Raw genomic sequence first — 15,439 nt, 5'->3', positions numbered from 1 at the left:
AAATGTATTTGTAAAAAGAGGCGGGGCTTCTACTGTAGAAGCTTGCAGCTGCCATATTGACTTTTTTGACCTCTCCTGCAGAAGCTGCTGAGCGTAACTCGAATTTCGGGTGGGTGGGGGGAATTAGTTTGCAATTTAAGAGTTGCCAAAGTTTGAAGTCCGTGTCAAAGCAAGTCTCAGAGAAACCACACAACCAACATCCATCTATTTATTACAAAATACATAATAATAATAACAATAACCACCACACATAATAACTCATGAAAATCACAATGTACTGGGTTTGGCGAGTATAATCTAATTAAATTCATCTTGGGTTTACTGCCAATTTTGCCAAGCCAGCTCCGGACCCCCATCTGGATTGGAGTGGGAAAAATTATGGCTTCTCTCCTAATTCAATTTTTTTTCCTCTCCCCGCCCCCCCCCCCATGCATAATAAGAACAGATCCATTCCTAAGATTACTTTTTCTACCCTCCTCTATTCTGGATTCTAGTTTGATTTAGAGAGAACCGGCTTGGTGGCAGCAGACAAAATGCGGTTAGTTTTTCCTCCGAGAAGCATTCTCACACAAATCCAGTAAATACACCCACCCCCACCAGCCTGAGACAACACCAATCGTTACACTTTGAAGACCTCCCCATCTTTGTGGGTCCGTTTGTGGACCACTAAGTGCGCGCTGCAGGTGAAACACCTGCCGCAAATCAGACAGGAATAAGGCTTCTCCCCCGTGTGGATTCTCTGGTGCTGCATGAGGTGGGCGCTCTGGCTGAAGCTTTTCCCACAGGTGCCGCATTTATAGGGTTTCTCGCCCGTGTGGGTCCGCTCGTGCTTCACCACATCCGAACTGGTGGTGAAGCTTTTCCCGCACAGGGAGCATTTGTAGGGCTTCTCTCCAGTGTGGATCCTTTTGTGCTTCACGAGATCCGAGCTGGAGCGAAAGCTCTTGCCGCAGGCCGGGCATTTGCAAGGCTTCTCGCCCGTGTGAGTTCTCTCGTGCTGGGTGAGGATCATGCTTTGGCTGAAGCACTTCCCGCAGTACGAGCATTTGTAAGGCCTCTCCCCCGTGTGGCTTCGCTGGTGTTTCACGAGACCCGAGTTGGAAGCAAAGCTTTCCCCGCAGGTTAGGCAGGCGTACGGCTTCTCGCCCGTGTGGGTCCTCTCGTGCTGGATCAGGTTTGAGCTGCGCTTGAAGCTTTTCTCGCAGAGGGAGCAACTGTAGGGTTTCTCCTCCGTGTGGGTCTTCTTGTGGTTGACAAAGTTGGAGCTGGTCGTGAAACGTTTCCCGCACTCGGGACACTGATAGGGCCGTTCGCCCGTGTGGGTCCTTTGGTGGGTCATGAGGTGGGCGTTGGAGCAGAAGCTCTTCCCGCACAGGAAACACTTGTACGGCTTCTCGGCCGCGTGGAAGCGTTCGTGGACGATCAGGTAGGACCGCTGGTTGAACCGCTTCTCGCACACCGTGCACTGATAGGGCTTCTCCCCCGTGTGGATCCGCTCGTGTTTCACCAGATCCGAACTCTGGTGGAAGCTCCTCCCGCAGTCGGCGCACTTGTACGGCTTCTCCCCCGAGTGGTTTCGTTTCTGATGGCTGATCAGGCTGGCGATGCTGCAGAAGCTTTTCCCGCAATCGGAGCAGATGTAAGTCGTGCCTTCGATGGGACTCCCGTCTTCCAAGCCGGGGATCATGCCCGGCAGACCCACCGATCCGTGTTGGAGCTCGCAGATTCCTTCCACTTTGCGGAAAGCCGAAATGCCTGGGGCCGTTTCCAGGAACGAAACACACGGTTCCAAGAACCCCGGCTTCTTCACCTCCACGGTGTCCCCATGGTCATCCATCTGTCCGCCAGCCCCTTGCTTCGTTAAAAAAAGAAAGAAAGAAAGAAAAATTAAATCAGGTGACGCTCCAAAAGAATACACAGGCAGTCCTCGACTTACGACCACGACTGAGTTCAAAGTTTCTGCTGCGGAGTGACATGCGGGTTAAGTGGATTTTTGCCCCATTTGGCGACCTTTCTTCCCACAGAGGCTAAGTGAATCACTCCGGTCGTTAAGTCACAGTGGATCTGGCTTCTCCATTGAATTGGTTTGTCAGAGGTACGCAAGAGGGGATTGCGTGACCCCGGCACCCTGCAACCGTCATAAATATGAGCCAGTTGCCAAGCATCTGAATTTTGACCACGTGACCCTGGGGAAGCTGCAACGGTCGTAAATGCAAAACGGCCATAAGTCGCTTTTTTTTTTAGTGCCGTTATAACTCGGAATGGTCACAAAACGATCGGTTGTAAATCGAGGGCTACAAGTAATCTGTCTACTTGGTAAGTGTTAATGCCACTTTACAATGCCTTGGTAAGGCCACGCTTGGAATACGGCATCCAGTTTTGGTCACCAGGATGTAAAAAAGATGCTAAGACTCTAGAAAGAGTACAGAGAAGAGCAACAAAGATGATTAGAGGTCTGGAGGCCAAAACATACGAAGAACGGTTGCTGGAATTGGGTATGTCTGGTTTAACGAAGAAAAGGACGAGGGGGGACATGATAGCAGTGTTCCAATATCTCAGGGGCTGCCCCAAAGAAGAGGGAGCCAAGCTATTCTCCAAAGCACCTGAAAGCAGGACAAGAAGCAACGGATGGAAACTAGTCAAGGAGAGAAGCAACCTAGAACTGAGGAGAAACTTCCTGACAGTTAGAACAACTAACCAGTGGAACAACCTGCCTCCAGAAGCGGTGAATGTTCCAACACTGGAAGTTTTTAAGAAGAGACTGGACAGCCATTTGTCTGAAATGGTAGAGGGTTTTCTGTTTGAGCAGGGGGTTGGACTAGATGACCTCCAAGGTCCCTTCGAACTTACCACCTTCTTCTTCTTCTTCTTCTTCTTCTTATTATTATTATTATTATTATTATTATTATATTATTATTATTATTATTATTATTATTATTATTATTATTATTATTATTATTATTATTATTATTATCAACAACAACTGGAGCACCACTTGAACACCATTGGCACTGACAAATTTGCAATAAGTCAATTGCAAAAGGCAGCCTTACTAGGAACTGCTTGCATCCTGCAACAATATCTGTAATACCATCAAATATCTGTAATACATCTGCCTATGCCAGGTCCTTGGTAAGGACTCGATAGGTAGATAAAAATGCCAAATCCAGTCTGAACATCTGGCTGACTGTGTGAAGAAGAAGAAGAAGAAGAAGAAGAAGAAGAAGAAGAAGAAGAAGAAGAAGAAGAAGAAGAAGAGGAAGAGGAAGAGGAAGAAGAAGAAGAAGAAGAAGAAGAAGAAGAAGAAGAAGAAGAAGAAGAAGAAGAAGAAGAAGAAGAAGAAGAAGAAGAAGAAGAAGAAGAAGAAGAAGAAGAAGAAGAAGAAGAAGATTATTCCTGGTGAAGCAGATAAGGCCTCCATTAGGCCTTCTTAGTGGTACCCTCATGTTATGGAATTCTTTCCCTTGGGAAGTAGAGATGGCCCAGTCTACTGTCACTTAAAAAACTATCTAAAGTACTGTTGTTCCTGCAGAAGGCGGTAGTTGGCCCTTTAATCGAGAGGTCCCCAATCTTTCGGGCACCAGGGACCGGTTCCATGGAGGAAGGTTTTTCCGTGGACCGGAGAGTGTGTGGTTTTGTGTGCTGCCTGCATCCCACGGATAGGGCTTTGCTTGTTTGTGCGGACCAGTTGCTGGCATGCTGCGGCCCGGTACAAGTCCACGGAGCGGGGATTATGGACCCTGCTTTAATCTAAGGATGATCTCTGCAATACTTTACTTGAAATGATCTCTGCAATGTATTAGATGTTGATGAGCTTTTATTGTATCCCATTCTTAATGTTTTGCTTTTTTTTCCTCTTGATTGTGCTCTTCCAAGAGCCCACCAGCTGGGATTGTAATGGGCTGCAAAAATAACCTTGGGAGACAGCAAGAAATGCTGCAGCTTTAAGCTTCAACCTTGGCCGCTTTAAGACGCGGGAACTTCGATTCCTAGAACTCCCCAACCAGCATGAATTCTGGGAGTTGAAGTCCACAGGTCTTAAAAGCTGCCAAGGTTGAGAAACATTGGCCTAGAGACCAGGAGTCTCCAAGCTTGGCAACTTTAAGACTGTGGAACTTCAACTCCCAGAATTCCTCAACCAAGCACGGCAGGCTGAGGAATTCTGGGAGCTGAAGTCTACAAGTCAGACAAGAGCTCTCTTAACTCACAGAAGAAAATGGGAGCATGGAAAACACCTCAGGAAATATCATGGGGTTGGACTAGAAGACCTCCAAGGTCCCTTCCAACTGAAAGGGTGGCTGTTCTCAGAGTGGCTGGGCTGCTCTAGGAAGTTTTCTTGCCATAGAGTTTGTCATCCGGATACTTATGATTTTTTTTTAAAATTGTTTTTACTTTTTTAATGTAAGATTCATCTGGAGTCAAGCCGTCTCGACTTACCAGCATTTGCTTAATGACCGTTCGAAGTTACGACGCCACTGGAAAAAGTGATATGACCGTTTTTCACACCTACGACCACAGCAGCATTCCCCCATGGTCACATGATCAAGATTCAGACGCTTGGCAACCGGCATCTACTTATGACGTTTGGAGTGCCCCGGGGTCATGTGATCCTCTTTTGTGACCTTCGGACGAGCAAAGTCAACGGGGGAAAGCCAGATCCACTTAACAACCATGTCGCTAACTGAACAGCTGCAGTGGATTCACTTAACAACCGGGGCAAGAAAGGTTGTAAAATGAGGCAAAGCTTGCCGAACAACTGTCTTGCTTAGCAACGGAAATTCTGAGCTCAGTTGTGGTAAATAAGCCGAGGACCACCTGTATAAAATAAATACGTCTAAAAAATTTCTTATGCCCCCCCCCCGTCAGAGCGCTAAATACAGTTAAATAAATAAATAAAGCCTCCTTTTTAATATTGCATGGAACTCCTGCTCAGTCTAAGTCAGGGGTCTTCAAACTTGGCCCTTTTATGACTGGACTTCAACTCCCAGAATTCCTCAGCCAATGTGCCTGGCTGAGGAATTCTGGGAGTTGAAGTCCACAAGTCATAAAAGGGCCAAGTTTGAAAGACCCCTGGTCTAAGTAGTAACTATTATGTCAGGTCCCTGGTTCCTTAGCCCTTCGACTGAAAGCGAGCCAACGCTTCACTTCTTTCTATCATTACTCCCCCGCTCCCCCCATTTTCTAATCTAGAGAATCGACTCTCGCTTGGAAAGAGACTCAGCAATCAAGGTGCTGGTGATGACCTATAGCAGGGGTAGGCAACCTCGGCTCTTTTATGACTCATGGACTTCAACTCCCAGAATTCCTGAGCCAGCTTGGCTGGCTCAGGAATTCTGGGAGTTGAAGTCCATGAGTCATAAAAGAGCCGAGGTTGCCTACCCCTGACCTATAGAGCCCTAAATGGCATGGGTCCGGATTACCTACGGGAGCACCTGCTGCCAGCATCAACTTCCCATCGTCCTGTGCGCTCCCACAGGGAGGGCCTCCTCAGGGTCCCGCCGGTCAGGGAGTGCCGGCGGGCGATCCCCAGGGGGAGAGCGTTCTCGGTGGGCGCGCCTGCCCTACGGAATCAGCTGCCCATGGAACTCCAGATGGCCCCCGACCTTCGCTCGTTTCGCTGGGACCTAAAAACTTGGCTATTCGAGCTTGCCGGCCTGGACTGAGGGTTTTTGGGTTAATGGTTTTAATTTTTAATTATTTGGGGGCTATTTCATTTCATTTTTTATTTTAACCGGTATATATATTGTACTGTTTTAATTTGCCCTGTAAACCGCCCTGAGTCCCTCAGGAAAAGGGCGGTATATAAATCGAAATAAAAATAAATAAATAAATAAATAAATAAATCCAAATAAAGATCTTACTTCGGCCCAAAATATCACGTTGGCTATTCAAGAGCCTTGGTGGAGCAGTGGGCTAATGCCTCCTTAAGTAACACCAGCTGCCTGCAGTTAGTGCAGGTTCGAGTCCCACAAGGCTCAAGGTTGACTCAGCCTTCCATCCTTCCGAGGTAGGTAAAATGAGGACCCAGATTGTTGGGGGCAATAAGCTGACTTTGTATTAATGCCGCTTGGGGGGGGGGCGAAAGCCCTAATAAGCAGGCATATACATAGAATGAAGGATATTGCTAAGCACATTGATTTGTGAGATTGTAAGCCGCCCTGAGTCTTCAGAGAAGGGCGGGATATAAATGGGATTAAAATAAATAAATAAATAAATTTCTCTGCACCGGTGGAAGAAAAGGGAGAGAGGATTATCATTACAAATAGGTTTATTTCAAGGGACTAAGAGACCCCAACAGGAATAGGCTAGATATGTTTTCCCCAAAGTGTTTTCCCTCCTTACATGTTTATTTGATAATGAAAAAAAAAAAGAAAAGCTGGATAAAAGTTCCATTGTAAGCTGCATAGCTTGGCAGGGAAGAAAAAAAAAAAGCCCGTGATTGACGATAAACAAAGTACTGGGCCTGGCAAGCAGCCATCCCCAAGTAGCTTTTGCAAGGGCACTGTTCTGAACCAGCCTGCTACCGGCCTTGCAATAAGGCAAACCCCTGTTCAAACAGTAGAGACTGGAGAGCGTCTAAGGCTGGAAAGCGTCTGCCAAGATTTATTACTCAAATAACAGAACAAGAAACAAAAACACTGGAACTTGAATCCTCAAGCGGAAGGGTTGCTTTCAGCAACCAGCCCTTCCCCAAACACTCCTTTTATTTAGAGTTCAGGGCGTGGCCTCCCTCTGCCTCCTCCCGAGGAGTCCCACAGCCTTTCTCTGTTTGGTCCTGCTCGACTGCCTCCTGCGTCGGGCGTCCTTGAACAGGGCCAGCTGTGGGTCATCATCCTCCGCACTATCGGGCTCACGCAGCTGAGAAGAAGGCCCCGGCTGGGGGCTCTGCGAAGCCTCCAAGCCATCATCAGCCGGTTCGTCTTCCACACACTCCTCCTCCCCCTCATCTGAGTCATCCGAGACATCTGAGCCGGCTGCCGGACCCACAGGCTGGCCCTGAGTCACAACAGGCACCTCTGAACACAAATCTTTGATGAAGATAATTGCAGGCAGCCGGGGTTGCCTCCTCTGTTCTTTTCAAACACTGCACATCTGCCTGTACAGCCAGGATGTAGCTAGCAGGGCTTGGCTTGTTCTCCAAAAAGCGCATTCTGGTTCTTTTCATTTAAGGGTTGAAAAAGCCAAACTGAGTTGGGGAGGGTGTTCAATCTTGGAGCCCCACTAATGTGACTTAAAGGGGCAGAAGCCCCTTCCTTTCATCCAATGCACCATCAAATCAAATCCTACAAGGTCTTAACAAAACATTGGAGGGGTGGGGGTGGGGGGGGGAAGAACAGCTATCAATCATCCCTCTGCCTTTCACTTACCCTCTGGAACAACACAGCCCCCCCCCCAAATGAGGTTAGCCCCAGCCCTCAGGATCTTCCCAAAAGCCCTTAAAACATGGTTGTTTTTTCCAAAAAGTTGGAGATCCCGTCACTTGGGAGCTTGCCCGTTCGTTGGTTGTATTTCTAACACCTCTTCCCTCCTGGCTTTGCTTATTTAAGAGAAATAACAGAAGAACAGAGTGGGAAGGGACCTTGGGGGTCATCTAGTCCAACCCCCTGCTCGAGCATGACATCTTATACCAGGGGTTGAAGTCCACAAGTCGTAAAAGGGACAACTTTGAAGACCCTTGCCTTATACCATTTCAGGTAAGTGGTTGTCCAATCTCCTTTTAAAAAGCCTCCAGTGATGGAGCGCCCACCACTACAGAAGCCAAGCCCCTTCCCCTGGTTGACTGTTCTATCAGGAGATTTGTTTTGATCATTACTGAAATTTATTTTGATCGTTGCTAAGGGTTTGCAAGAAAACGTTTGCAACCTAATGTTTTAATTCCTGGTTCGACTGCACACACACACACAGACAAACAAACACACACACACACACACACACAGACACACACGCACAGCCACAGAGATGAGGACCCAGGTAAATGTGATCAATAAACACACCTTTGGGACAGCCATGACCTGCATGACTGAGAATCTCCATAGTAGACAAATAAAATAAAGGCACCCCAGTTTGAGGATTGTTTTTTTTTAATCCCATTTATAAATGGGAGCGGCTTACAATCTAAGAAGCACAAATCAATGTGCTTAGCAATAGCCTTCATTCTATGCATATGCCTGCTTATTAGGGCTTTTTTTTGGGGGGGGGGAAAGCAGCATTTTTTGCCCCCAACAATCTGGATCCTCATTTTACCTACCTCGGAAGGAGGGAAGGCTGAGTCACAACCTTGAGCCTGGTGGGACTCGAACCAGCACTAATTGCAGGCAGCTGGTGTTACTTAAGGAGGCATTAGCCCAGGGGTCTTCAAACGTGGCCCTTTTATGACTTGTGGACTTCAACTCCCAGAATTCCTCAGCCAGCGTGCCTGACTGAGGAATTCTGGGAGTTGAAGTCCACTCCTCTTAAAGTCCATATCAGGGGTCTTCAAACTTGGCCCCTTTTATGACTTGTGGACTTCAACTCCCAGAATTCCTCAGCCAGCGTGCCTGACTGATGAATTCTGGGAGTTGAAGTCCACTCCTCTTAAAGTCCATATCAGGGGTCTTCAAACTTGGCCCCTTTTATGACTTGTGGACTTCAACTCCCAGAATTCCTCAGCCAGCGTGCCTGACTGAGGAATTCTGGGAGTTGAAGTCCACTCCTCTTAAAGTCCATATCAGGGGTCTTCAAACTTGGCCCCTTTTATGACTTGTGGACTTCAACTCCCAGAATTCCTCAGCCAGGTACGCTGGCTGAGGAATTCTGGGAGTTGAAGTCCACAAGTCATAAAAGGGGCCAAGTTTGAAGACCCTTGCATTAGCCCACTGCTCCACCAAGGCTCACACACACACACACACCACACCCCATTTCCCCCATGCAAGGAAAGGCTTGACATCTGTCTGCTTCTGCAGAGCTCAAAGCAGGTTTAAGGCAGGGAAACAAAGGGAACTTTTATTTTTTTGGGGGGGATTCCCTCTTCCCCACTTAAAGGGGACGGAGGAAGACCCCTCCCCCTCCCTCCTCCCCCCTTTCTCCGGTTCAGCGGCTGCTCTCCCTCCCCTCCCCATCTCCTCCACCCTCCTGGCTCTCCCCTCCTCCTCCTCCTCCTCCCCAAGCTCCTTTTGTCTGCAATCCAGCCGCGGGGAAAACGGCGGGGCTTCTTCCCCGCTCAAGCCCACCTGCAAGGTGCGCCGCGGAAGCCGCTTATCCGAAGAGCCGCGGCGATCGCAAATGCCGCCAGGCGGGCCAGCCTCCGCCGGAGCGATGGGAAGGGCGCCGGCAAGGGGGGAAGGGGGGGAAGGGTGGTGGTGGGGAACGAGAGAGGAGGAAGTGGCGAGGAGGGGGAATGGAAGGGAGGAGGAACAGGAAGTGGCCTTCATTTTTATCGCCCCCCCCCTCGCTCGCTTGTACGATCCCTCTAGGAATCGGGGTGGAAAGCTCGACTGTCCGCCTCCCCCCCCCCCCATGAACGTTCCAATAGGGCCGGGGTCTTCAAACCTGGCCCTTTTATGACTTGTGGACTTCAACTCCCAGAATTCCTCAGCCAGCTTGCCTGGCTGAGGAATTCTGGCAGTTGAAGTCCACAAGTCATAAAAGGGCCAAGTTTGAATACCCCTGTCTCAAAGTGTGTTAGCTAGGGAAAGGCTAGGGAATTCTGGGAGCTGAAGTTCTCAAGGCTTAAACTATGCTGGCTGGGGAATTCTGGGAGTTGAACTCCACAAGCCTTCAAGCAGGGGTCTTCAAACTTGGCCCTTTTATGGCTTGTGGACTTCAACTCCCAGAATTCCTCAGCCAGGCATGCTGGCTGAGGAATTCTGGGAGTTGAAGTCCATGAGTCATTAAAGGGGCGAGTTTGAAGACCCCTGCAATAGGGGATCGGACAAGTCTAAACTATAAAGAGCGGCGCCTAACAGATACGTTGGACTCCAGCACCCATCGTGCTCCATTATGGGCGTTGGGGTTTTTGGACAGCCACTTGCCTGAAATGGGATAGGATCTGCTGCTTGAGCAGGGGGTTGGACTGGAAGGCACGCAAGGTCCCTTCCAGCTCTGTTCTGATTGATTGAGCTTGCAACTTATAATAGCAATAATAATAAAATTGGAAGGGACCTTTGCAGGTCATCTAGTCCATCCCCAAGCTCGGGCAGGAAACCCTATATCATTTCAGACAAATGGCTGTCCAGTCTCTTCTTAAAAACTTCCAGTGTTGGAGCATTCACCACTTCTGGAGGCAGGTTGTTCCACTGGTTAATTGTTCTAACTGTCAGGAAGTTTCTCCTTAGTTCTAGGTTGCTTCTCTCCTTGACTAGTTTCCATCCGTTGCTTCTTGTCCTGCTTTCAGGTGCTTTGGAGAATAGCTTGACTCCCTCTTCTTTGTGGTAGCCCCTGAGATACTGGAACACTGCTATCATGTCACCCCTCGTCCTTCTCTTCGTTAAACTACACATACCCAATTCCAGCAACCGTTCCCTATATGTTTTAGCCTCCAGTCCCCCAATCATCCTTGTTGCTCTTCTCTGTACCCTTTCTAGAGTCTCAACATCTTTTTTACATCATGGTGACCAAAACTGGATGCAGTATTCCAGGTGTGGCCTTACCAAGGCATTGTAAAGTGGTATTAGTACTTCACGTGATTTTGATTCTATTCCTCTGTTAATGCAGCCTAGCACTGTGTTGGCTTTTTTGGCAGCTGCAGCACACGGCTGGCTCATATTGAAGTGATTGTCTACTAGGACTCCGAGATCTCTCTCACAGTTACTACTATTGAGCAAGGTACCACCAATACTATACCTGTGCATTTGATTTTTCCTGCCTAAATGTAGAACCTTACTTTTTTCACAATTGAATTTCATTTTATTAGATAGCGCCCAGTGTTCGAGTCTGTCCAGATCCTCCTGTATCTTAAGCCTGTCTTCTGGAGTGTTGGCTATTCCTGCCAGCTTGGTGTCGATGAGGGTGATTTGATCTTTTTTTGAGGGCACCTGGCTGGATTGAATGGTCAGAAGGCTCAGCAGTTGGAAAAGCAGGGACGTGAGTCTTTCATGTCTCTTTCTCTTAATTTCAGCTGGGTTAGCCATCCAGAGTTGCTTAATGGGATTGCCTGGTTCCTTCAGTGAAAAACCATTTCGTTTCCTCTCCTTGTATAGCTGCACTTCACCTTCTTGAGCATATGACAAACAGAGAATCAGAAGTTAAAAGATCTGCCAGCAAACCTCAAAATAAATGGATGGAGAAAAGCCTCTTGGTTTGCATTGGATACTTAGGCTGAAATTAATTAAGAGCACTTCATTGGCTCCCTCAAAGAAACGGAATCGCCTCGATATAAGGAGAAATCACAATTTGAGCCCCTCTGACTTGGTTATCTCAGATTCGTTTGAGAATAAAGTGCAGAGAGACCTTAGGGCCCTACAGAGCAAGGATTCTTCACCGACCCATAAGGGACGGTGACTGAGGGGCTGAACAAGCTCCAGAATTCATCTCTGATGGTATGAGGGAAAGAGGGATGCTGGAGATCACATAAATCCTTTCCACTTGTCTTAGGGCAGGAGACCCTATACCAGACATGTCAAACACAAGGCCCGGGGGCCAGATCCGGCCCGCGAAGTGGTTTCATGCAGCCCGCGAAGCCATCCTCGAAACAGTGAGGGAACGGCCCCCACTGCCTTGGCCCTGGCCCAGAGACCCTCCTCCTGCCAGTGACCCTCAGATCTGTCCCACTCCTGCCTAGGCCCCCATAGGCACCCTTGATGTGAACGATGTTCACATGCCATGCCCACCCAGTAGGCCATATGCACTTTAGCCATGCCCACTGACGGCAACCGCAATGCTGATGCGGCCCTCAATGAAATTGAGTTTGACACCCCTGTCTTAGGGGGATACTTCCAACCAATAGTGAACAACTGGAGAAGATCATCCTGACAGAAGAATTAAATCGGTGGAACTGCTTTTGCCTTCAGAGGTGGTGGATGCTCCAATTCTGGAAGTTTTAAAGAAGAGACTGGACAACTATTTGTCTGAAATGGTGTAGGGTCCCCTGCTTGAGCAGGGGGTTGGACTAGATGACCTCCAAGGTCCCTTTTACCTCTATTGTTCTGTAGTCTGTTTCTGGAGCTCTGTCTGTCACTTGGCTCATTGTTAGCAAGACAACTTCACACACGAGAACCCTCTCGTCTCGTGCTTTCCTCTATTCTAAATAAGGGGGGGGGAATTCCTATCTTCATGCCTTTCTTAATAAATCTAGCTTTTATTTCAAATGTAATGAACCCTTGTAGCGTTCACTGACAGCTGGGCTATATGCTGCACATGTAAAACAAATTAACATTTTTAACTTGACAACTTATGATCCCTTGGATCGTCCTTCTTTCCACACCTAGAACTTGTGGATTCTGCTCAAAAGAGCAGAGAGTATTTGTGGACAACTACCAATTGTACAGCTTCAATTGGTGCACCAGTTGCAAATAATGTCATATTTACACTATAAAAAAGATAAAACTTTTTTTAACCCGAAAGGCATACCAATTAATTGGGCAATACATTTTTTTAAAAAAAAAACATTTTTAATAGAGGTGCTTATGACAACTACAACCAATGGGCATCCATTTTTGAAAATGTGTTTCTGCCCTCCCTATCACCTTCTAGGTAAAGGTAAAGGTTCCCCCGCACATGCATGCTAGTCGTTTCCAACTCTAGGGGCCGGTGCTCATCTCCGTTTCAAAGCCGAAGAGCCAGCGCTTGTCCGAGGACGTCTCCGTGGTCATGTGGCCGGCATGACTGGACGCCAAAGGCGCACGGAACACTGTTACCTTCCCACCGTAGTGGTCCCTATTTTTCTACTTACATTTTTACGTGCTTTCGAACTGCTAGGTTGGCAGAAGCTGGGACGAGTAACAGGCGCTCACTCTGTTACGCGGCACTCGGGATTCGACCCGCCAAACTGCCAACCTTCTGATCGACAAGCTCAGTGTCCTAACCCACTGAGACACCGCGTCCCACCATATTGTGGTTTAATTTGATGCCCCGGCTCACCAGCATGCTAATACTTAATATGACTTGGTTTTTACATACGTATTTGAATATTTACGGAGATTCTCAGTCGTCCAGGTCATGGTTGTCTGAAAGGTGCTCTTTCAAGAAGCAACGGGACTTTCTTGTTTTAATTTGAAGGAATATAAATCCTTCCATTCCCCACCATCCAGTCAGAGCTGAAGAAGCTTCTTGGATGAGAAGTGAAACGTCTTCAAAGAAAAAAGTAGATCACAACCTACTACTTGATAAGATAGAAAAATGTGGGTTAGACAGCATCACCACCAGATGGATTCGTAGCTGGCTGACAGGCCGTACTCAGCGTGTGGTCCTCAATGGAACCGCATCTACATGGAAGGAAGTGTGTAGTGGGGTGCCCCAGGGCTCTGTTCTGGGCCCAGTGCTCTTCAACATCTTCATCAACGATTTGGATGAGGGGATAGATGGGGAACTCATCAAATTTACAGACGACACCAAGCTGGCAGGAATAGCCAATACTCCAGAAGATAGGCTTAAGATACAGGAGGATCTGGACAGACTTGAACACTGGGCGCTATCTAACCAAGTGAAATTCAACGGTGAAAAAAGTAAGGTTCTACATTTAGGCAAGAAAAACCAAATGTACAGGTATAGTATAGGGGGTACCTTGCTCAATAGTAGTAACTGTGAGAGGGATCTCGGAGACCTAGTGGACAATCACTTAAATATGAGCCAGCAGTGTGCTGCAGCTCCCAAAAAAGCCAACACAGTGCTAGGCTGCATTAACAGAGGAATAGAATCAAGATCAAGTGAAGTACTAATACCACTTTACAATGCTTTGGTAAGGCCACACCTGGAATACTGCATCCAGTTTTGGTCACCACGATGTAAAAAAGATGTCGAGACTCTAGAAAGAGTACAGAGAAGAGCAACAAAGATGATTGGGGGACTGGAGGCTAAAACATACAGGGAACGGTTGCTGGAATTGGGTATGTGTAGTTTAATGAAGAGAAGGACTAGGGGTGACATGATAGCAGTCTTCCAATATCTCAGGGGTTGCTCCAAAGAAGAGGGAGTCAAGCTATTCTCCAAAGCGCCCGAAGGCAGGACAAGAAGCAACGGATGGAAACTGACCAAGGAGAGAAGCAACCTAGAACTAAGGAGAAACTTCCTGACAGTTAGAATAATTAACCAGTGGAACAACCTGCCTCCAGAAGCTGTGAATGCTTCCAACACTGCAAGTTTTTAAGAAGAGACTGGACAGCCATTGGACTGAAATGGTATCGGGTTTCCTGCCTGAGCAGGGGGTTGGACTAGATGACCTCCAAGATCCCTTCCAACTTTACTATTATGAAATTATGAATAGAAAACAAGAAAGTCCAGTGGCCTCTTGAAAAAGCACCTTTGAGATACCTATTCGAGTTTGCAAGCCATGATTTATGGTTATTTGGCATGTCGTGCCAAGGTATAATGCGCAATATCACACTACGAAGTCAGTATTTCTCAATTTCTAGAACTTTTTAAGATATTTGGATGGGGTTGCTGTACATATGTTGGCCAGGTTGGAGACGGCTAACCTAGGGAATAAAGCAGGGGTCTTCAAACTTGGCCCTTTTATGACTTGTGGACTTCAACTCCCAGAATTCCTCAGCCAGCAAAGCTGGCTGAGGAATTCTGGATGTTGAAGTCCACAAGTCATAAAAGGGCCAGGTTTGAAGACCCCTGGAATAAAGATTTGATTCAAGTTGCTAGGTCAGAACAAGGCTTGTTGGATTTAGGCTAAACCGGTTGTGTGAATCTGGCCTTTGTTCTTTGGAAACCCAGGCCTAGCAAGGTTATCCCTGGGGTTATTTCCATAAACCATCTTTATTCGGCGCCACTTTTAAACCCACCCAGCACAAAAATATTAGGGAAGAGGAGGATTTTTCTTCTGCGGGCCTTGAAGGGTTAAAGGAAAGGAAAGACCTCCTCGTCCTCCATTTCCTAGAGCGGCCCGCAGGAGAAGCTGCGCTGAGGGGAGGGGGCCGTTCTCTCCCTGCGTGGTCCCGACCTTTCGTTCCACAGGGAACCGCTGCCTGGAATGTTTCGCGATTGGCTGCGCCTCCCAACTTGCGCGAGGGGTTTCGGGAGCTGTAGTCCGGCAACATCCGGACGGCAATGCGCTTGGATAGGGAATGAAGTAAAACGCTAGAAACTTGTGATCAGACTTTTGCAATTCGACAAAGGGGTTAAATTGGCCGAGTGTTGATTTCCTAGCAAAGCAGAGAGCTGTTTTGGCAAGGAGGGTGACAGATTATGTAATCTACTTCCTGCTCCGCTTCCCGTGGGAAAGTAGGGTTTCACTTTCCCAGGCGGCGGCTTAGGGTCCACGGTGATATATTTATTTTTCTGTGTTTTAGGTACGGGC

At 47.7% G+C, this 15,439-nt stretch overlaps 1 protein-coding gene across 1 annotated transcript; it reads right to left on the bottom strand.

Moving 5' to 3' along the window:
• Positions 1–247: 247 nt before the first annotated feature.
• Positions 248–5,868, bottom strand: LOC308661224 (uncharacterized protein). The gene is made up of 2 exons (XM_081316123.1): positions 5,862–5,868; positions 248–1,855 (listed from the first exon to the last, which is right to left on the bottom strand). Exon 2 carries the CDS (start codon positions 1,835–1,837, stop codon positions 620–622), a length of 1,218 nt encoding a protein of 405 aa, XP_081172249.1. The 5' UTR covers positions 1,838–1,855; positions 5,862–5,868; the 3' UTR covers positions 248–619.
• Positions 5,869–15,439: the final 9,571 nt, after the last annotated feature.

Source organism: Vipera berus (genome assembly GCF_964194415.1).
Source record: "Vipera berus genome assembly, chromosome: 2".
In the NCBI taxonomy this organism is placed as follows: Eukaryota; Metazoa; Chordata; class Lepidosauria; order Squamata; family Viperidae; genus Vipera; species Vipera berus.
This window is presented reverse-complemented; position numbering and strand designations above follow the sequence as displayed.

Coding starts and splice junctions, on each gene's coding strand:
- LOC308661224 (XM_081316123.1), bottom strand. CDS start 1,837: ATGGATGACCATGGGGACACCGTGGAGGTGAAGAAGCCGGGGTTCTTG.